This window comes from Vitis vinifera, chromosome 1 (genome assembly GCF_030704535.1).
Source record: "Vitis vinifera cultivar Pinot Noir 40024 chromosome 1, ASM3070453v1".
In the NCBI taxonomy this organism is placed as follows: Eukaryota; Viridiplantae; Streptophyta; class Magnoliopsida; order Vitales; family Vitaceae; genus Vitis; species Vitis vinifera.
The window spans coordinates 9,622,179-9,646,157 of NC_081805.1; the positions used below are offsets into that span (position 1 = coordinate 9,622,179).

Genomic DNA, 23,979 nt, shown 5'->3' on the forward strand with positions numbered 1-23,979 from the left:
TAATTATTCATTTTCTTTAAAAGTATATATATATAAAAAAAAAAGCTCTCAACAGTCATTTTGTCCAAAGTCATACATAATAATTTTTAAAATAAATCTCAATTTTTTCCTTTCAAAAAAAATATATTTTTCTTAATTTTATAATAAAATCTCTTCTTCTTTTTTTTTTTTTCTAACCTTTCTCATTACTTTTAATTTATTTTTTTTTAGTTTTCTTAATAATTCCTTTTATTAATAAAAAAAAAAAAAAAAACTTTTTTCTCAATATTTTCTTTTCAAAATCTTTTAGCAAAATTAAAGTGATCTAAAAGAAGAAGAGATGTATATGGAAGGGATCTAAAAGAATACATTTTAATCGAAGATTTTTTATTTTAGAGTTCACATTCCAACTTTAGACTCAGAGAAAGAGATAATGATTCATAACCCTAAGTCAAGGAGTAAAGTTTACTAAGATCATATTACATTTTTACACCAATCATCATCTAGCATTTAAATCTAAGCTAGAAAAGAAGTTGGAGGGAGTGGATATACTATATAGAAGGTTGTCCAACCAGTATAAAAAGGACCGTTTGCGCTCTCTCTCTCTCTCTCTGTTCGAAGATCCACTCTTGTTCACCCCTAATCTGACAAATTTGAAAGAAGTAATATAAATGAGTATGAGTGATTTTGGATAAATGTTTTAATCGACTATATTCAAACAATTTGAACTTGGAAGATGAAATCTGAATCAGTTTGGCTTTTCATATCACCCTCAAATCCTAGTGGAAACTTTTGTTGAGAAGATCAAGTAATGTAATTTCTTTCCGGAGTGTTCCCAAGTCCTAACCGGGTTTCAAATTATGGATGGTGACCAGGATGGAAAATCTAGACTTGAGAGTCCGCAGTAGTCGCGCCAAATCTATTGGCACCATAATGTCCATCACAGGAGCACTCACTATGACGATGTATGAAGGTCCTCCAGTTGCGTTCACCTCATTAACTTCTACCAAACTCAATGGAAATGTTACGTTGCCACAATCAAACTGGGTTATAGGAGGTATTCTCTCTGCAATTGCTGCCTTCATGCTTGCAGTTTTGTTTGTTTTCCAGGTAAAAAACCATACCAGGGCATACAAAACTCCTCTAGCATTAATATACATTCCTGATCATCCTGCATGCTTATGAATTCCTTTTACTTTCTACAGACCTCCATTATTAGAGCCTACCCTGCAGAGCTGATGGTAACACTCATTTGTTGCACCTTCGTGGCCATGCAATCTTCCATAGTCTCTCTGATGGCAGAAAGGAATCCAAGCGCTTGGAGATTAAGACCAGACATAGAGTTGATAGCTATTGTATACTCAGTGAGTGCCTGAACCATGACAGATCTTCTTCTTTAGCATTTAAAGCGGCCCGTCTCTCTTCATGCCTGAAACTGCAATAACTTGGCATGTTGCTTAATCTCTAGGCAGTTCTTGTAGTTGGACTTCGAAGTGTTGCTTCTGCATGGGTAATGCGCAGAAAGGGGCCTTTCTTTGCAGCCATGTTTAAGCCAGTTGGGATCATAATTGCAGTTGTGATGGGGGTCACTTTTCTTGGAGATACTCTCTATCTTGGAAGGTATCATCTTCTTTGTTTTCAATTCTTAAATGGCTAGTAATCATGACACCAATATTGACACTAATATTTCATCATTTTTCTTTCGGATGACAAAACTGAAATGTTTTGCAGTGTGGTTGGAGCTGCTATAATAGCTATTGGGTTTTATACAGTGATGTGGGGGAAGGATAAAGAGGAGACGCTACTTGAAGACGTCCCAGCCCATGGCATGGAATCATCCTCCCACAACGTCCCTCTTTTGCAAAACAAAACTTTCCAGGCTTAGAATTCTGGTAGGAAGCCATGTTAAACACTTGCGCCCTGAATTTGTCTTGAGCAAATACTTTCTGATAGCTGATTTAACATGTGATGTACAATTTTCATCTTAGTTATTTATTAACCATCTTCCCTTTTTTTAATCAATATTTTGTACGAAATTTTATTTTAAATAATAAAAGAATGCAATATTCATGAACATTTAGGTTTTGTCTAAGAAATGCTTTCAGAGACAGTTTTTCAAAACAACTTTTGATCATAGTTTTTTAAAACTGTTGTCCAATGTTTTATACAACAAAAGTCATTTCGGGGACTTCAAATGTTTTAACTTATTTTCTCTGTTTTTAAATATGTTTTCAAAATAACTTTTATATGACATTATTTTTAATTATTCTCTAAATTTGTATAATTATATATATATTTTTAAACAATCCTTAATAAACAAGTAAAAATAACTTAAAACAAGTCAAAAATATTTTTCTGAAAATACTTTATTTTTTATTTATGGTGAAAAAAATTTTAAATTTATTTTCTATTTTTATTGTCAATCTCCCCTTTAAAACATCATTGTCATTTTAATTTTCTTTTTCATTTTTTTTCTTTTTCATTAACCCATTGACTACTTTTTTCTATCGGTATTTAAAACATGTACCTTTTTAAATATTTTTTAAAAGTAACTTTAAATATTATTTTCTTGTTTTGAAAGAAAAAAAAAAAAAGAAATGATTGTAACTTTTGTAGAGAATGTAAACTTTTTTAAAAAATTTATCTGAATTTTAAAAACTATTTTAAAAAAATGGAGGTATAAAAAAATATTAATTACCCATTCCTACTAAAAAAAATACAAATGAAAAAAATGTTTAGTAAAACCTAATATTTATTACTTAATAATTTAAATTAATTTTAAATTAAATTATAGTTAAGTTGATAACTTAAAACTTATTATTTAATTCTTATTTTAAGTATTAAAGTTGTTTGATAAAATTAACTTAAAAAATTATACTAAAATTAATAACTTAAAACTTAATTTGTATTTTAAATATTAAAATTGTTTGATAAAATTAACTTAAAAATTATTCTAAATCATCAAATTAACATATTTGTCTTCATAAATTATAATTAGGGTAAAAGAAATTGAATAATAATAAAAATCGTGGAATAGTAATGAAGATTGTACAGGTAATTTAAGATAAATAAGAGTAAAAAAGTAAAATAAAGATATGAATTTAAAATTAAATTAATTATTATTTACTTATTATTTAAAGTTGCTTTAGACTTTAAATCATATCATTAAATTATTTTACTAAACATACTTAATTTATTTAAAAATTTAAGTTAAATTATTAAGTTACAATAAGTTATAACCAAGTTAACCCAAAAATTTATTGACATCTCACCATTGCCTATCATCTAATAAGATAATAAAATATTGACATGATAAGTATTTTTCTTAAAATTATTATTGAAAAAAATAATTTTATATTAACAAAGGACTAAAGGAATCATTTGCAAAAAAGACAAATTGGTCACCGAAAAGTTTGAGATAATATTTAGTAAGTAATTTGGATTATTTGTCACGTGGTTTACAGCACCCAAATCCATAATCCAAGCATCATGACTTGAAAATAAACATAAGAAACAAAAAATGTCCACAATTTGAATAGAGAAGGAAGGGTTAGAAAGTTACAAAATTTGGAAGTTGATCAAGTTAAGCAATTTATATTGAAATATTTGGTATGCTAATTTACAACCCATTTTCTCAATCTGAAGTGTTTTTTGAAAAAAAAAATTATGAAAAATAGTTTTTGAGAAAATGCATTTAAAAATGTTTTATAAAATAAAAGTCTATTTGCAATGTCGATGTTTTTAAATGTGTTCTAAAAATATTTTTTATCCATAATATTTTATTTTTAATCATTTTTTATTTGTATGGTTATTTTTAAAAAATAATTAAAAAAATGTTTACTTAAAATATTTTTTTCTATTTTTTTTAGAAAAAAAACTGTTTTTCTTTTCAGAGTAGAAAACTATTTTTAAACTTGTATTTAAAAAAAAAATCATACATGTAAAAATATATCTAATATGTAATCAAAGGTAATATTAAAAGCATGGATGACAATCTTTCAAGTCACCGTCAGTTTGGAATTTTCCATCCTTAGGAGTTAGAAGCCATGTAAAATGATAATCCTTTGTTTTTACATGCATAGATAGTCTCCTTTGCACATAAAAGGGGTTGAAGCCAAAAACCCTTGGGTTTCAAAACATTCATCTTGTCGCTACCTCGCCTTTGGGGATTTAATTTTTAAATTGAAAATGGTGTATGATATCATTCTCCAAAAAGAAAAAGAAGAGGAAAAGAAAAAAGAAAAAACAGTGTTGAAACTTCACAACAAAATGGTGTATGATATCATTCTCCAAAAAGAAAAAGATGAGCAATGCTTCTCCTCCCTATCTCAATCAATCAACTTCTTAGCCTTTTCTTTGAATGCGTTAGCTAGATTCTCTGCAAATAATTTCTTCTTTGGACTGATTTGGAAGGGGAGTGAGACCTCCCCCACTAACATTATATCTTTGCCCATCAATGGTTTTTATTAAAATTTAATATGAAAAAAAGGTTTAAAAAAAAAATGTCCTTATGTTACCCATTAAGTGATTACACCCACCCTACAAAATTACTCCTTATATTTTAGATTTTTATAACCTTAATTATTTTTCCCTCTTTTTTTTTTGAAATTTTTTTATGCTGGCATTATAGCTAATTTCATTCATTGATTTAACTTTTTTTTTTTTAATAATGTTCGAGTCATATCATATTATTTTACTCATTAATATGTATATTAAAAAAATATGATAATTATGGATATTAATATACTACATGGCAATGATCCTAGCTTGAGGGTTTTGAAAGGATGAAAAGTATTTTGCCCTTACTGGTTAAAGACTCAAAATATTCCTTCAGAAAACCCCTTCGGATGTATCCTTAGACTACGTTTGGTTGACCGGATATAGAATGAGATAAGATATAGTATATTTTATCTTATATTTGGTTAGTGATGAAATAAGATAAATTATCTCATCACTTATACTATTTTATGTTTTAACCAAACATGGGATAGGATAAGTGATGGGATATATTATCCATCCTCTATTTTTCATTTATTTCATATAGGATATATTAATCACATAAGAAGATATGAGATATACATATCTCATGTACCAAAATTTTTTTTTTTTTATTAATTCTTTATTTTTAATAAATTTATTTTATAAAATAAATTTTTTTATTATAAATTAAATTTACGATTAAAAAAGAAAAACTAAAAAAAATATTTATAAAATAATATTAATATATATATATATATATATATATATATATATATATATATATATATATATTATTTATATATATTAAATAACATAAAAAAATTATTTTTAAAGTTTAAATATTTTAATCATAAATATGGTTAAACATAAATGAAATTTCATTTTTTTAAAATAAAAAATATTTGAATGTGATATAATTTTTATTTTAAACCTGAAAACATAATATGTATTTCATATTAATTTTTATTCATTTCACAAACTAAATATAAATATAATATAATATAACATATTTTATTGGATATGTTATTTGAAAATATTATATTCATATAATATGTATATCCAATAATATCATATCCTATTGGAAATCAAATCTTAGGATATACATATCTTATTCAATGGGATATGATATCCTACGATGTATAAATCTTATTCTATCATATCCCACCAACCAAACGTAACCTTTATGATATGATAGAGGTTAAGGACGAAGGCTCTTGAGCGTGAATGTTAGAATAAACACTTCTAATTAATTCATTAATCATTTTTAATTAAATTTAATGCATGATAAGATGAGTTGTGGAATAAGATGCTATACTTTCTTATGCTCTTTTATTTGAGTTATTAATATGGCATATATGATAAATTATCTATCGGGGCTTCTTTAAGATATGTTGTATAATATGACTTTTCTTAGAATCAATGGAGTCTAATTAATATGAAATTCATATCTTTTCTTCTTGTTCATATTTTTATAGGTTTGAAATCAAGAGCGCGATGTTGATCTTAGGCTTGACGATCAATTCAAATTTTGGGATGTGACAAATCATTTTACTTGATCATCTACACTTCACACTTGTTTTTTTATTATTCTTTTTCTTTCCTTTTTTTTTTTTTTTTGGGAAAACCTCACACCAAATTAGTTATTGCAAATATGATTGATACTAATTAAATTGACTTTTAGCCTTTCAACTAAACAATTGCTCCTCACCAAGGCTATGTTCCCATCTCTAAGTGTGGCTTCCTCAAATGTAGAGCAAAATTACTTATTTTTAGTCATATTATAAGTCTTGAGTGTTATTATAGGTACTACACTGAATCATTTTTCATCGCCCCCACTTGTTTAGCATTAGGAGTTTTGCTTACTTGACCCTTAGACATTCTAGGAATAGTACTAGAGTTTCTACCCTCTTTAATATTTAAGATATGATTTTTAAAGTTAGACTCATTTCCTAGTTAATGCACTTGTGTAATCTATTGAATAACTTGTTATAGCACCTACTTTGAGTATTCTTTTTTTTTTTTTTTCTTTTTTTCATTTAATGACAAAAGTATATTCTAGACATTTTTTGTTGATTTGCTAATGGTAACGAAACTCAGGATTGTTCACACTAAAAATTAATATTGTATAAGGTTTTAACATTTTACATTCTCTATTTGAATTATCTTATGTATCTCGTTCTTCTTTAGGCTTAACACCATCCAAAACCCTTCAAAAATTTGTATTAACCAATAGAGGTGAACATAAAAATTCAATGGCTTTAAACTTTTTCATTTGACATTATATTCAAAAAAAAAAAAATCCCTTCTTGAGTTTCCAATGGTGTTTGTTATTTTTATTGATGAAAGGTGGATAACTAATGAAAGAGTCCATACTTTGTGGCTTCATAATCCTCCAAAGAAAAGTGGGGATTGGGAAATAGTTTTGACCCACTATGATACCAATGGAAAATGTGCATTTGATTATATAACTATGTAAAATGAGGTTAATAGATAGAGATTAGATTTATTTATTTATTTATTTAGTTTTTTATTGGCCTCCTACTTAGCTATGATTGATTTTCAACCAACTTTAAATCCAATTTAGAGAATGAGAAACAGAGCTCAATCAATTAAGTTCATAATCACACATATTGACAACAAAATTTAGTATGAAAACATTCTTGAAAAAGTCTAATAATAAAATTTAGTGTGAAAACATTCTTCAAAAAGTCTTTCCTTAGTAAGTTAGTACTAGCCTTATGTTATAAAAAGTAGTCCAATAAATGATATCAAGAGTTACAAAATTTTACTAGATTCATAATGTGCGCGTATATCATTCATGAGATTTGTGTTTGGCAAAACTTAACACTTATGACTTCATGACTTTAAGTTTATTTAAGTTAAATTATTTTAAAATTGTTAACTTTAAACTTATTAATTAATTTTTATTTTAAGTATCAAGTTTGATTGGTAAAATTAACTTAAAATTTATTCGAGATCATCAAATTTACATATTTAACTTCATTAATTTTAATTAATATTTATTTTCATTAATCTTAAATAATAAATTTGTTTGTTAAACATGCATCCATATTTAAAATATTGTAGATATATAAGATAATAAAAAATATATATATTTACAATAAAAAATGGGTTATGGATGTGGAATCATGATTGTAAAATATACTCTCACTTGTGTAGACAAATGTAGTAAAAAGGTTTGAGATTAAAAATAAATGAATGATTTTAACTTAATATTTAAATTTATTTTAACTTTAAGTTGTAATATTAAGTTGTTTTATAAAATATGTTTAATCCACTTAATAACTTAAATTAAGTTATTAAATTATTATGTTGATTTACAAAAAATCTTTTAATGGGTGTTTGATAAAATTTAATACTCATTACTTAATAATTTAAGTTGACTTTAAGTTAAATTATTAAGTTAAAACTAATTATTTATTTTTTTACTTTTAAATATTAGGTACTAAGATTCGTAAAATTAACTTAAAATATATTTTAAATCATCAAATAACATATTTACTCTCATTAATTTTAACTAATATTTATCTCATTGATTTTAACTTATATTTATTTTTATTAATTTTAAGCTATAAATTTATTTATAAAACATCTATATTTAAAATATTGTAGATATATAAGATAATGATAAAATATTTATTATAAAAAATGAGTAATAAATGTGAAATCATAATTCAAAAATTTACTCACACTAGTGTGGGTAAACGAAATAAAAAATATTTGAAATTGAGAATAAACTAATTAGTTTGACTAAATATTTAAAGTTAAAAGTAAATTTAAGTTGTAATATTAAGTTATTTTGCCAAAAATGTTTAATCTACTTAATAACTTAAAATTAAATTGTTAAAACATATTAAGTTATTAAATTGATTTATTAAATATCCTCTTAATTAGATTTGTACATTCTTGATATTCTCTAATGCAACTTGATCAATGGTTGGTTATCTAAGGGAATGCATTAATATCTCTCTTAAATTCTTCACATAGTGCTACTATATTTTATTTTAAGAAGGTACTTTTTATGTAAAAAATAATCCTAGAATGGTCACCTTTGGGCCAAGATGATTTTGGATATTTTAAGAAATTAAAAATCAAATTTGAATTTAGAAAATCCAAGGAGACCAATTTGGTCCCAGTATAAAATATGTCCAGCTGAGTGAACAATTGATAATCCAAAAGAACCTATTAATCAATCATATCTTATAAAAATGCTTCCAAGTCTCCAATGTGGTTGATTGATCGTCCATAAGAACTGATCAATTAATCCACAAAATCTTAAAAGCCTATTAATGCACCACTTAAAGGAATGATTGACCATCTCCACAAGGGTGACTAAGATTATGTTTGGTCTTCTAAAAATTCGATGAAAAATACAAGTGAAAGGAAATTAAAAAAAATATATAGAATGGATAAATTATTTTTTTGCTATTTTAAACTCGTTTCACTTAATTTAATTTGAAAATACATAAATTCATAATTGATTTTAATTATATTTGATTTTTTAATATTATTTAAAATAAAATCAAATATGAGAAAATTATTTTTCTTAACATTTTTTCTTTTAATTTTTTTAGAGTTAAACATAACATAATTGTGTTAGCCTAGGCTTTTCCTTAATCAAGCTTTAATAAAAAAAAAATAAAGTTAATGATACTAATAGTTCATTAAGCTTATTTTTGAGGATTCTAAAGAATTAATAAGCTATAAGTCAAGTATCAAATAAGGACAATCATGGATAAATGAAGACTTGGACACTTTGAAGACCTTAGGACCTTGGCTTACATTGGCTACGGTGCCTTAGGGTTAGTTTTAATATTTCACACTTAACCTTTTTAAAATCATCCAAAACATGCCTTGAATTGATTTTTTTTTTTTTAAACAAATGGATGAATTCATGTTTTATTCAAAAGTGAGTCCTAAATCTCTCCAAAAACATATTTAGAGGGTCTATAAAATTTATGAAAGCATTCTCGTGGTTTCTCAAATTTTATTTAACTTTAAATATTACAAAATTCTCCAACCGATCAAGCTACAAGGGGAATTAGTTGAGCCAATTAGGAATTGGTCAAAGGGGTTAATAGCTCCTAGGGTTGGCATATTGATGTTTAACTAATTGAACTAGTTGCTCGATCTAAACCGATTGTTCAACTAGTTAAACCCAAATTGAGCATAACAAGGGTTTTGAGCTTCCTACACACAAATATGAGTTTGGAAGTGTTGGGACGTTATTTGTTTGTTTGGCACTGGTGCCTAGGCTAGAGCCTGCGCGGCGCCCAGAGTGGCCTCCCCAGGATTCGAACTTGGGTCCATGCCTTAAGGACCTTTAGTGTGCCCTCCTGGTACCATCTGCGCTACTAGAGTGGCCTCCCTAGCGCAGATGGTACCAGGAGGGCACACTAAAGGTCCTTAAGGCATGGACCCAAGTTCGAATCCTGGGGAGGCCACTCTGGGCGCCGCGCAGGCTCTAGCCTAGGCACCAAGGCCAAACAAACAAATGACGTCCCAACAGGAAGTACATTTATGAATAAGAGAACTGAAGTATTCAATTGCCTACTTACCAAAAATTCTCATTAAGTCTTGTTGACTAAATTCAATTTAAACAACTTGCAAATCTATTAGTACACCTTTGATTCAGTCCTAAATTTCTTTTGTATCTTGTGAGTTTATCTTGCTATCAAGATTGTTATAAATTCTTATTTCTTTTGAGGAACTTAAGAGGAATATTTAAGTATGAGCAGTCACTTATAAAAATAATTGTAAAGGTTCAATGGAACATTAAAACCCAAGCATACAAGGAAAAGCTTGGTTTAAAATTTTTGAATATTAGTGGATTGCTTCTAAAGTTGGATTGAAATTGAAGAGAACGATGAATTGTTCAACTACTATAAATATCATTTGCAATACCTTCTCCCTTATCCTTCTTTACTTATTGTATTGCATTCATTTCTCACATTAGTCAAAGTTTTGAAGAAGTAACCAGCACTCAACTCATATTCTCCCTTACCCCTTCTAGGAGTATATCTAGGTTGAATTGGCGAGACATTACAAATTGTTCCTTCAAGAATGATCAATGGATGATTTTTGTTTTTTTTTTTTGCTCTGATAACAATTATGAACAATCTAACTTTGCACTATCCCATACACAACGATACATCTATATTTACCTAATAATTTAATTTGATGAAAAGTGGCAACTTAAAATTTGATTAAATTTCTTTGATTCATGAACTACACATATAAGTCCTAATGAGGCATTGGAACGTCAAACAATTAATTAGTACATAAATTCCAAGTAACACTAAATAGCTAGCAAATAAATCTTCACGAAGAAGCATTTTAAAAATTCTCACCAATCAAGTATTTTAGGAACATTTAGTACCATAAGTTATAATTTTTCTTTTGAATTTTTTTTAAAGACCTTATTTAGATTGTAAAGATTAATTAATTGAAAAGACAATTTCTAAAAAGGCAATTTGTATTCTAACCATTTATTAATGACAGTTGTCTCATTTTAATGTAACAAAGGAGAAAAGATCTCAACCTAACAAATCAACTAGTGATTGCTGAAAAAGGTCTCCACCTGTCAACTCAAAGGGTGATTTTATTGGAAATAGTCTCCACCTAACTAATTGAAAAATGGGTATGTAAAACCAAGGTTCAAAATAAAATTTTAATTTTTTTAGGTTTAATGATCCGGATATTCTGTTAAGTACATAGTTAGCATTTTTGTATGGAAGCTCATATTTTCTCATTCATCTCCCACTTTTCACAGCTATGATGTACGAGGGAGGGTTGATTTATGACTTAAGAGCATCAAGCAATTTGAAAATAGCGAGCGTGAAGGATATCAAAATGAGGTCGTATCAAAAGTCAGTTCGAAAGGACGTTGTTCCAACCTCTCTCTGATTTTGGAGACGCCATCTTGGAGATGACCAATATGTGGTCCCGTCCCTTGCCGTCCCTTGCCCTGTCAATCATTGTGCCTTGGAGATTCAGGCCGGCCATATAGGTCCCCTTTCTCCCGCATGTTATCTTAAGTTGGAGCTCAGATCAAGATCATAATCAAGCCAAATGATGTGATGATCTATATAACACAGATATCTTCAGGGCTATTCTTAATTCTCATCCCAACACCAAGTAAGGCAATTCGAGAGAGTGAGAGAGAGAGAGAGAGAGGAAAATGGGAGTGATGGGAACTGTTTCACTGCCTTTTCTGGGAATGGTGATTGTGGTGTTTACTCAAGTTACCAACATGATAGTGAGCAAAATGGCTATGTCCAATGGCCTGAGCTCATTCGTCCTTGTTCTCTACTCTAACGCCATCTCTGCCGTCATCCTTCTCCCCCTTTCCCTTCTCTTCCACAGGTCTTTATCTCTTTTTGTTTTTCATTCCTTCATGCAACTGACACTTTTTATGACGTTTTCTTTTTTTTACTCTGGTCATTTCCGGCAGGTCTCCAAGGCCTCCGCTGACCTTCTCCATTCTCTGCAGATTCTTCTTGCTCGCCCTGATTGGGTTTGTAAAATCCAACAATTTAAACTTATTTATGGAATTCTCATGTGGGTTTTATTTTGGCTAGAAATTTCGGATGGAAATGAACTTCCAAGTGGAGTTCCATTCTGGACAGAGAGAGGTTTGGTGACTTCTGCCTCTTTTTTCTTTGCAGATGTTTTGCTCAAATATTTGGATATGCTGGTGTCCAGTACAGTTCTCCTACACTTGGCTCAGCAATGCTGAACCTCGTTCCAGCCTTCACCTTCATACTTGCCGTCATTTGCAGGTCTTGCTCCTGTTTTTAAGGATTAAAAACACCATCCAATATGCCTTAATTTCTAGGTTACTTCTCAAAAAGAGAAAAAAATAATAAGGATGGTGCCATGATGTTGATATATACATCTATAAGCAAAAAGACCACCAAATTTCAGGTACGAGCTCTGAAAAAAATTATGCAAATAAGATGCCTAAAATTATTCACTACGACCAATGATGGCTTTCTTTTTCTTTTTCTTTTTCTTTTCTTTTCTAACTTCATGGTGGGATAATTTTCTATCTCTAAAGTTCTTACCATTGTTATTACATGCTTTTGTAGATTACCTATCTTTTTTCGATATTTTGTTTTACCTTGATATTCAAACTAAATGAGCTCGATCCAACCCAATTCCAAACCATTTTTTTTAAATTTAAATTGTGTAATTTATCTTTTTGGTTAGATTTAGACAAAAAAAATATCAAACCGAATTTAATTTAATTTAATAATGTTGTACTAAATAAATAAATGTCAACTAATAGAATGTATTAATGTCCATTTCATTTTAGATGTTATAGGAAATGATATAACATTGGAATTGATATTACCTTGAAAGAGTTGGCTATTTTGACTTTATGAATAATCAATTTGTCTTTCTTAATATTTCTTTTTGGGATTTTCTTTTGCTATTATGTTTTAAATTACTTCTAGGAGCGTGTTAAATAAGCTATTCTTTTTTTAGTCGTGATGGGTTGTTTGAATAATGATTATTAATTGAAATTTCAATTTCTTCTTAAAATATACATGAAGTATATTGTTGACTCTTAATTTGATTGTTTACTAGGAAATTACTTTAAAATGTCCTATTGGTTTTTTGTTTTATTTTATTTTTGTTTATATTTTAGAACTTTTGAGTCATGTTACTGATTGTTGCATAGAATTATAATTATTAAATTAACCAACTAAAGGGTGATATAAATTTACATATTAACATATTCATCTGCAAAGATTATATATTTTTAGTTAAATAAAATGTTATTAATAGTTTTTTTATTTGTTAAATTTAGTTTGATCAATAAAAGTAATTAGTGAAATAAATGTTAAATTTATATAATACTCATTAAACCGATCAAATTGAGTATATATTTACTAATATGGGTTTAAGTCAGTTTTTTTTTTTAAAAAAAATGGTTGGATTGGGTTTAGAAAAATGAGTTTGAGTTGATTATCAATCTAGCTCATTTGAGTTGCACCCTTGTATTAAAATTTGAAGAAATTTGATAGGTAAATGTTATTGTAGGGTATATTGAAAATACTAGGTTTTAAGAAGTAATAAATCATTTTAAAGGGAAAAAAGTAAAAATAATACTATAAATGTATAGAAAATATTTAGTTAATTGTTAAAAGCACACGTAACAATGATTATTGGAAATGTTCTAACATTTTTAATACTTGAAAATTTTTAAAAATATTAAAAATACTTTCTAAAATCATTATCAAATACACTCTAAAATAAATAATAATTATCAATTAATTTTTTATAAAATAAACTTTAAATTTGTCTGTTGATTAAAAACTTCCATAATGATTTTTAAATCTAAACAACTCTCTTTATGCTTAATTGTTATTGATGGATGATGCTATACTTGGACAGATAACAAGATGTGAGAAGAAAAAATTAGAGGGAAGAATAAAGAAGAGAACAGAGGAAAATAAAGGGGACAAAAAAAAAAAAAAAAGGGAGAATTGGAAGGAAGAATAAATTGAGGTTTTCAAGGGTAGGGGTTATTTTTCTGAGTTGGGAATTATTTTGCCTTTTTAACCAAATAGCCATGGTTTATAATTACAAAGTATGAGACTGATACTGATTCAAATGTGTGTTTTTAGGATGGAAAAACTAGAATTGAAAAAATCAAGTAGCCTAGCTAAATCAGTGGGAGCCTTGGTATCAGTTGCAGGGGCATTTGTTGTGACATTCTACAAGGGCCCACCAATCATGTTCTCATCCTCATTTTCTGACTCATCTAACCAAATTTTCTCATCCCAATCACATTGGGTCCTTGGAGGATTTCTTCTTGCTGATGAATCTTTGTTGGCTTCAATGTGGTACATTTTGCAGGTTGGTTTCCCTTTTTCTTTTGGAGCTGAAATTAAATTCAAAACAAAAACTCAAATAATAAATATAGTTTTCCCCTTGCTTTTGCAGGCCACGATCCTAAAGAAACACCCAGCAGTGCTGACCATAACCTTTTTCTACTGCTTCTTTATTTCTATCATATCTTTGGCAATTTCTCTTGTTGCAGAACGAGACCCTAGCGCTTGGAGGTTAAAACTTGATGTGGGGTTGCTTGCTGTCTTATATTCCGTGAGTAAACAACAAATTCCCTTAATTTTATTACATTTCCAAGCCCAAGGTAGTGCATATCCTCCCCCTTGGAATCAATAAGAATTCAGTGGGGGAATCACATTGCAGAGGATACATATATACCCATGCCTATTTAGTAACGAAGTTGAATTTTCCGCTACGTAGGCAATTGTTGGAAATGTAATCCGCATTAGCATGTGTACATGGTGCGTGCGGAGGGCCGGACCCCTCTTTTGTTCCATGTTCAAGCCCTTAGGGATAGTATTCGCTTTTGTCATGGGCGTCATCTTTTCAGGGGATGCTCTTCATCTTGGAAGGTATGGTTGATCTAAATCTCCAAACTTAATGTACATTAGTTTTTATTTGTGCCCATTTACATGACTATGCTATTGCTAATAGATGAGAAACGAATAGCTAAAAGTAGGATTGCAACTTGAATGGATTGGTTAGATTGACATATCTATATATTTATATTAAGATTTAAATAATAAATGTAACAAAATCTTAAAATGATATATTATGAAAAATATAAAATATAATTATAATTTGATATTTTTTTTAAAAAAAAATAAAAAGAAATAAATATTTTATATAAATAATATATATTATAAATATTATAAAAATATTAAATTAGTTCGAATAGTTGGAATCTTGACCCAAAACCAACTCAATTCAAGTATTAAAAAACATTGTCCAAATCCATTCAAACATAGAATTGAGTTGAGCCAATTCATCCCAGTTGCATTCGTAACCGTAGTAGAAATTTGCATTTAGTAGATGACTCCTACGGTTAGGAGAAGTGGGAAAAGTGTGTTATTTTGAGCTGGATATTCGTTTTTCTTGGATGTATTCTGTCTTCTGCTGGAAATGTGAGTGGCATTGTTGTGGAATGTGGTTGCAGTTTGGTGGGAGCAATTATAATTGTAACTGGATTTTATGCTGTGATGTGGGGAAAGGCAAAAGAGGCAGAAGAAGGTAGGTTAGAATGCAGCCGAAAGGTCCCTCTCTTGCAAAACCAGACAGATGTATCCGTATAGAGAAATAGAAACTAGCATGAATAGTAGGTTTTTGTTTTTCGTCCCTACTGTATAATCATGTTACGTGCCTTCAACACCCAAGTTGAATAAGATTATCACACTTTGTTGCAAATCAGATTTGGTTCATCAAATTCTGACTCCTACTGTAAATTATTGATTTGAATGGTCAATTCAAGTATAAAGCTTTCATGCACAAATTTCCCCATAAAAAATAGCAATTACATTGTGTAGATGTTAATTATCAAGGAGTTTGATATGCATATTAAATCCGAATTCAAATCCTACAAACTTAAACTTTCTAAAAGATTGGTAATTCAACGTGGTATTGGAGCTTGGTTTGACGAGAGGCTTGTGTTTGAGCCGTTTCTTTGCAATTTGTATTTCTCTTATTTGTTTCATTAGATATTAATTTAAATTTTTCTGGAATGAAAACTTAAATTTTTAGAAAAATTAGTAATTCAATGCTAATAAACATTGTTTTTGTAGAATTGGGTGCATGATCCACTCAAACCCTATTAATTATCTTGTTTTTCTTTTTGGATTATTATAAAAAAAAAATAAAATTTTAGGAAGTGAATTTTTTTTTAATACTTATGTTATTTTAATTAATTTTTAAAAAAAAAATGAAAATCTTTTCCAAAATAAGTCTACCACTTGTATAAAAACTATCTTTAAAAACAAAGTGTTGAATAATAGTTTTCAAAGAATTAGTAGAATTTATTTTTAAAAGATAAAACGATATAGAGAAACAAAAATAAAAATATAACAAAATTCTAAAAAGAAGTAAATAAAATAAAATATCATTTTTAATATTTCTCTCCACCAACCACTAGAGTGGAAACAATCTTTCTTTTAATTTCCTTTAATTTCTCTTAATTTTTTATATTTAACGAATATATTTTAAATCAACAACACTTAATACATATAATCTATAAAAACCAATCTAATTAATAGTAAAAAGTAAAGGAACTCAAAACCTATCCAATTAATATTTAAAAGTCATAAACCAAAACTTATTCAGAATGATTTTGATATGTTCCTTCTTTATTCATAATTATATTTCTCTAAACTTTTTTTATTGACCAAATTAATTCCAAATCAAACAAAATGTAATGTATTGGTTCATTAACAAGATTAATAATCTACTCAAATACAAATAATACAATAAATTTATGAGAAAAAAAAAAGTTAGAATAATCATGTTCCTCTCTTCTATATAGAATTATATTTTTTTTTTCCTAATTTTCTCGATAAAAAAAATAGATTCTCATTCAAATAAAATTTATAATGCAATTAAGAATATCTTTATTCCAAGTTTTTTTCTAGACAAATTAATTTTAAATCAAATAAGGCTTAATTTGTTGAACTTATCAATGAGTTAAATAATTAGATAGCATGGTTTTAAAAACCGGACCAAGTTGGACTAGTCGGTCACGGTTTTGGTTTGATCGGATTAGTTGAACTAGAATTGGACCAATTGAACTAGTGATCGGACCGGTGAATTGAACAGTTCAACCCTTTTTTTTTCCTAAGCCAAAAAAACTATTTTTTTTATAAGCCAAAAAAACTTCTTTTTCTTTTTTTTTTTTATGCCAAAAAAAGGTTTTGATGTATTTTGCACCAATACGACAACATTTCCTAAAGGAACTAGGTTACTCTATGAGGAGCCCATCTAGCTCATTTGTCATTAAACCTAATAAGCTTTTAGTCTTATGAGTTAATGATTCTTGCATACCTTTTATACCCTTACAATCCCTACATATTTTTTTTATCCATTTTCGATGCAGGATTAGTTAGTGAGAAGAAAAAAATATTGCAAACGAGAGAGTTTGAGTGGATACCTTCAGGTGTAAAAATTAAAACTTAACCATAACAAAATGATTTTTTTTTTTCAAAATTTTATTGTATAGAAGTATAATAACACTTTCACATTTATTTTTTATAATAATTATATAATGTAATTAAAAAAATAATATAAAGTAATTAATATAATAATTTCAAAATACTAAATACAAAAGACATGCAGATAAAATTAAATATTATAATTTTTTCATTTTAAATATATCTTTATATTTAAATATTATAAATGTTCTATTTTATAAAGTTTAAAATATTAATATATTTATATTTCTCTTGATCATTGAATTTGATATGTCAAATATAAAAATAAAATATTATTAAAAATTTTAATTTCTTATAATAATTTAAAATTGTATATAATATATAAATTATTATTTATGATGTCATCGGTTCGACCACGGTTCAACTATCGGTTCGACCAGTGAACCATGAACTGATAGCTTTTTTGGTTCAATCACTAATCCGATTATGAAAACATTGCTTAATTATGCAAAAAATAATAATAATAAAAACAACCGGGTGTAAAATAAGTTATGACTATCATTCCTCCTTTTGTATGCCCATGCATTTTTTTTTTTCTCATGAGATAAATAAACTATAAATCAAGTAAGACTAAATTAAACTTTGTTAATTTTAATTAAAATGTTATAAAATATTATTTTTAATTAATAATTAAACATTTTTAATAAAAATTCAATTATATCTTGGTCAAAGCATTAAAAATTTATAATTTGATTATAATATTAATATTCATATTTAACTAAAAACTAATTTATTTTTTCATTTATTTGTAATTAAAAAATTATTTTTTATTTTAAGAAAAGCTGAGTTAAATTAAAATAATATTATCTAAATTAAATAAATAATTTTTTTAGAAATCAAGATCCGAAAAATAACTCAATTCAAAATAGATTTTTACTCTTTCCCAAACCTGATGTTTTAAAACAGTATCAAAAAACCGTTATTATTATTATTTTTTTCTGTTTTTTTTTAAGTTAAAACCAATTTTTAAAAACAATTTTAAAAACAACAGTAGCAACGAAGCTAAAATTGGTATTTTGGAACAAATAAATTTTCGATGTCCAAAGATAATATGACGTGGATGAGATTTTCGAATGGCGGGGATGAATGACGGGATCTCTGATCTCTGACTTTGGGTTTGAATAGAGATTCCTAGGTGTAGGGTGGGTTGCGTCTTTGGGAGAATAAGACAGAGTGGTGACTGGTGAAGGCCCAAGGGGCGAGTGGGTTGCTGAGGAAGGATGGGGATGAAGGGCGCAGCAGCGTATGCTGGGATGGTGATGGCAGAGTTTGCGCAGGTGGGTCTGATGATTGCTAGCAAAGCCGCCATATCAAGTGGTATGCCCAACTTGGTCTTCATTCTCTACTCCAATACACTCGCCTCCCTTATTCTCCTCCCTTCTTGCCTGCTCTTCCACAGGTTCTCTCTCTCTCTCCTTTTTTTTTTCTTTCTCTTCCCATTCCTCTTGGAATACCAATCATAAACGACAACAATTCATCTAATTTTTGGCAGATCACCACGTCCTCAACTCACCTTCTCACTTCTCAGCGGATTCTTCTTGCTTGCCCTACTTGGGTAGTCCTTAATCCTATCTATTTTAAGCTTGCAACTGAAATTCTATACTGGGGTTGTTTTGGTTGATCCGTTTTTTGACAGCTTTTTTGCGCAGATATTTGGGTATGCTGGTATTCAGTATAGCTCTGCTACGCTTGGGACAGCGATGCTCAACCTCGTCCCAGGTTTTACCTTCATACTTGCCATCATTTTCAGGTTCTCCTAGCTTTCCACTCACGCTCTCTCATTTGGCACACTATAATCACCCTCTCTAGTAAATATTAAGAATCCTAATTGCCATTCTCTTTGGTCTTGGTGGGTATAATTTCTGGCTAGTTTGTGGAACTAATTATCTCAGGATAGCAAAACATGGGTTTAGTGATGAGTTTAATGTTTCTCTACTAAAAGAGGGGTGATTTGGGATTTCCTGCGAATAGTGGGTCCATGCTTACAGTTTTGTTCTTACAATCTTTTCAGCATTGTAAAGGTGGGTTCTGTTGATTTGAAAAGTTGTGTTTTTTGGATTTTGTTTGAGTTTTTCTTAAAATTTACTCGTTGGATCTTTCATCATATCAGAGCGGGCTTCCATTTATTCATTGTTCAGTGACCAGTGTACTGTGGAGTTAACAATAACCTTAGAACCCGGTCATGAAAAATTAACTCTATGTGATGATCATTCATCCATCAGACCTAATTCCCTTTAATAAGTTTTTAGTCAAATGTTGGTAACAGGGTATCTGTGTAGGCACTTTGGAAGATCTGTGAGTTCTGCCCATGCATTCTTTTAGTATTCAACTTCAGAGAACTCAATCCATTGACAATGTTTGGGACCAACCTGACTATGAAAGGAAATCTTTGAAAGAAGTTAGATTCAGAGAATTATTTGGGCTAAATTCAAACTTTTAAAAGGCATACCCAGTGGTAGAAGTTATTCAGGCTAGAACCTACTGGTTGGTGAGTATTGAGCCTCTGTTTCTCAAGTAAAATTCCATTCCTCTAATGTGAATTGATTGGTCTACAGTTACAACATGGAGTGATGAGGCCCATTGATTTCTGGTGTCTTCAATGCCTTGATAATGCTGTAGGATATTCACAATCTCCATCTTTTGCACCCCCTCCATAAGAATACATGGAAAAAACACTCAGACAACAAATACAACTTCAATTACCATTCATAGGTTAACATCTACGTTAAGAATTTTTCTTAGAGATCATTGTGGCTGTCTGCTTGATGGTATATATTTGACTATGGAAGCAGACTCAACAGGAAAGTATGAATATTTAGCCTTGAGGGAAGTACTTGGGGTGTTTATGGTTCTTATTGCATCCCTAATAACTCTCTTGTTAATTAGTCTTCTTCCTTGGTTCCTTGGGAAGATCACTGGAATCATAGACCATGTTTGGGAACTATTCTCAAGAACAGATTTTTTTTTTCTTTTGAGAATAGAAAAACATGAAAATACATTTAGTTGTCAATTGTTTCCAAAACAAGTTTTTGAGAATTGTTCTAAAAACAGGTTGTTTTTAGAAAACATGTTTGATTGTTTTAGATTGTTTTCACTTGTGTTTTGGGAATGGTTTTGAAAACATTCTAAACAAACCCATGGCATCTGTTCTTGAGATCAAGGCGAGGAATGTTTGAGGAATTCATGGTGCTACAAATTGGGTGGTTTTTTTTTTTTTTTTTTTTTTTTTTTTTTATCTTTATAACCAAAAAAACTGTCCACCTTAATGGTTTCTCCTATTCCAGCTTGTTCAGGATCTATTCTGTTGGTTTCTTTGCCCTTTCAAGAAATTGATGTTTTAAATCTGAACTGCAGTCTTCTTATGGTGTACAATTTTGTCACAGCAACAGACTGATAACACTCTTTGAAATGAACTATTTACTGCTATATATGGCTCAAAATTGATTCAAATGATTTCTTTCAGGATGGAAAGACTAGATTGGAGAGGCAGTAGCATGGCAAAATCCATGGGAACTGTAGTGTCAATTGCTGGGGCATTCATCGTGACTTTCTACAAGGGTTCTCCAATTCTGATGACACCCTCACCTTCCAACTTTCCTGATCAACTTTTTCTCTCACAACAATCAAACTGGGTCTTTGGAGGATTGCTCCTTGCTGCTGATTGTGTGATGTCCTCAGCATGGCTTATTCTACAGGTGAAATTCATGACAACCCCTTGCAGAAAGTGGAAAGCAGTTGCAAGATAAACAAGTCATGATTTTTTTTTAAATGTTTCTAGGCATCAATTCTGAAGAAATACCCAGCAGAGCTGATTATAAACTTTTATTACTGCTTCTTTGTTGCCATTCAATCTGCGGCAGCCTCTCTGATTATGGAAAGAGGCCCAGGTGCTTGGAGCTTAAAACCTAGTACAAGGTTCATTGCTGTGATGTACTCAGTAAGCAGATAAAAAATCCCACTGTTTGTTTGATTTCAACTTGTAAAGATGGTGAAAGTCATGAAGTTATTTTATGGGCATGAGTTTCATCATTTCTTTCAAACCTCGATTATATGGCCCACTAAAATCCAGTCCTTTTGTTTTGCGGGGCAATAAAACCAACTGCTACATGGTCAATGTGTTAGTGGACTGTGAAAATGGATATGAAGGATGATGTTCCTCAAGGTCACAATTATTTCACTTACTGGATATTAATCTTCTGTAGTGCCCATCTGTTGACTTAACTTTGATGTGTAATAATGTAGGGAGTGTTTGGCTATGTGTTTCAAGTTGGCGCTATTACATGGTGTGTTCACCAGAAAGGACCTGTCTTTGTTGCCATGTTCAAGCCAGTGGGTATTGTTGTTGCAGTTGCCATGGGTGTTATCTTCTTAGGAGATACTTTCTATATGGGAAGGTAAAGTTTATATATTACACAAGCTTTTTTCTCTGACAATGGTAATGTATTGTTGATTGATTATGTGTTCAGGAATTTCTCATTTAAAATTATTCCTAGTATTTTTCTCTTATTTTATTACAGAGTGCAGGAGATATCAGTCATTATTGTATTTTAAATTTGTGCAGTTTGATTGGAGCAACTGTAATTGTTATTGGGTTTTATTCTGTGATGTGGGGAAAAGCCAAGGAAGAGAAGATTGATGAGGACATTGGGATGAGGAGCTTGGAATCAACTAGCCAGAAGGCCCCTCTCTTGCAGAACTATATTGAAGGTCCCTCACTTCCCAAACAAAATTGAAGAAATGAACTCTTTGTATGGTAAATGAAGGGCCCTATCCTTGCCAAAAAAGAAGGTAATCTCCATTTATTTTATCTGGACAAAGAATTAACAAGTGAACCACTCTAGGAAACCTGGTGCTGCATTATTTTCAGACGGGCTTTGGTTTTACCTACAGGTCTCTTGCTTATTGGAAAATCCAATGGCCCAGACCAATGCTGGAAAATGGCTTGAGTGAGACCAACTCAATTCTAATATTTGTCGTTGACCCAGTTATTTGGCTAGGTTAGCATACACTTCATTGGAACTTAGGAACTCACTAGAGCCCATTTCACATTCAAAGGCCAAAAACCAATTCTAAGTCTAGTTACAAACATGGATCTTATTCCCTAACAGTGTATACCATTTCTCAAAGTCTGTTGGAAACTTGGTTCTTGCTTTTTTTAAATAATTCTTCAAGGGACACTATAATTAAAATTGTGCTAATATCCTTTCGAACTGTCATATATCCTTTCGAACTACCAAAGGTGATATAATTTGTTAGTCATTCAAATACTATTTTTTTTTTGGTTGGGCTTGAATCGATCCCTTGATGCATTCTTATGTCAATACACTTACTTGGATAGTCTTCCTTTTTTAGTGAAATGTATGAGGCATTATAAATATATATATATATATCTATATATTTCTCGAAGTCTGTTGGAAACTTGGTTCTTGGTTCTTTTAAATAATTCTTCAAGGGACACTATAATTAAAATTGTGCTAATTTGATCAGGTATCTATGCAGGTGGCGGCTGATTACAACTGTCATATATCCTTTTGAACTACCAAAGGTGATATAATTTGTCGGTCATTCAAATACTATTTTTCTTTTTTCTTTTTTGGTTGGGTTTGAATCCCTTGATGTATTCTTATGTCAATGCGTTTACTTGGATAGTCTTCCTTTTTTAGTGAAATGTACGAGGCATTATGAATATATATATATATATATATATATATATTTGACATTTTTCATGATAATTTTTTCTATTTCTATGGTGTTGGCATTAATATTAGCAGGCAGTGGCCTGAAGGGTGGAAGGAGTCCATGTATGGAGTCTATGATGTGGCATGAACGTTTTCTTTTCCATGTAGTGTGAACCAATGGAGTCATAGACATGGGGGGCACGTCCAAGAACTGGCCCTGCTTAAAGTTATTGAGTTTCCTTTGCTCCACATTCCATAGGCAAATAGCCTCCTAAACCAGGCATTGGTTGATATATATACTCTTCTCTCTCATACAAAGCATTGACAAACCCAGTGGGACTATACAATACAAAATATCTTCTCCATTTCCTTGAGTTTCTTTAGCATCTTAAATGGAACGAGGCGAGCTTAGTGGCTAGCTTGGATGCTTCATGAAAACCGAAGAAGGATGTACTCAAATTTGTTGAAAATTTTCTATTGTTATGCCCTTTGAGCTTCTTACTGGCTAGCCCCACGATCGGCAGTATGTTACATTTTTCCAATATATAAAACTAGTTTTGAGGATAATGTGCACGCGTGCCAGGCGGGCGTACATGGACTAGGTATATTGTTTTCCAGGAAGAAACAGATACCTCCTTTGACTGCCCTCTTGAATTTCGAATGCTGAGTTAGGAAATGATGTGATGTCTATGGCCCTATCTAAATCTTGTTTCAGCATCCTTTCTCTTCACATTTTTTATTTGAAGTTCACAAATGTTGATTGAAGGAAG

At 29.8% G+C, this 23,979-nt stretch overlaps 3 protein-coding genes across 4 annotated transcripts; all 3 read left to right on the forward strand.

The window, feature by feature from the left end:
- The first annotated feature begins 855 nt into the window (after positions 1–855).
- LOC100253486 (WAT1-related protein At5g40240) lies at positions 856–1,864 on the forward strand. The gene is made up of 4 exons (XM_002266603.5): positions 856–1,089; positions 1,185–1,343; positions 1,448–1,599; positions 1,711–1,864. The coding sequence occupies exons 1-4, from the start codon at positions 856–858 to the stop codon at positions 1,862–1,864; spliced, it is 699 nt and encodes a 232-aa protein (XP_002266639.3).
- Positions 1,865–11,178: 9,314 nt separating this feature from the next.
- LOC100262193 (WAT1-related protein At5g40240) lies at positions 11,179–15,741 on the forward strand. The gene is made up of 7 exons (XM_002266103.4): positions 11,179–11,844; positions 11,933–11,995; positions 12,147–12,260; positions 14,115–14,346; positions 14,434–14,592; positions 14,758–14,909; positions 15,494–15,741. The coding sequence occupies exons 1-7, from the start codon at positions 11,660–11,662 to the stop codon at positions 15,627–15,629; spliced, it is 1,041 nt and encodes a 346-aa protein (XP_002266139.1). The 5' UTR covers positions 11,179–11,659; the 3' UTR covers positions 15,630–15,741.
- A 2,848-nt stretch (positions 15,742–18,589) lies between these two features.
- Positions 18,590–23,263, forward strand: LOC100248371 (WAT1-related protein At3g28050). Of its 2 annotated transcripts, none has more exons than XM_010654884.3 (8): positions 18,590–18,930; positions 19,024–19,086; positions 19,168–19,281; positions 20,995–21,226; positions 21,310–21,468; positions 21,774–21,925; positions 22,093–22,319; positions 23,031–23,263. In XM_010654884.3, the coding sequence occupies exons 1-7, from the start codon at positions 18,752–18,754 to the stop codon at positions 22,262–22,264; spliced, it is 1,071 nt and encodes a 356-aa protein (XP_010653186.1). In that variant the 5' UTR covers positions 18,590–18,751; the 3' UTR covers positions 22,265–22,319; positions 23,031–23,263. The 2 variants fall into 2 exon arrangements, with proteins under 2 accessions (XP_010653186.1, XP_010653192.1); XM_010654890.3 differs by having other exon boundaries at positions 18,595–18,930; positions 23,019–23,263.
- The last annotated feature ends 716 nt before the right edge of the window (positions 23,264–23,979 follow it).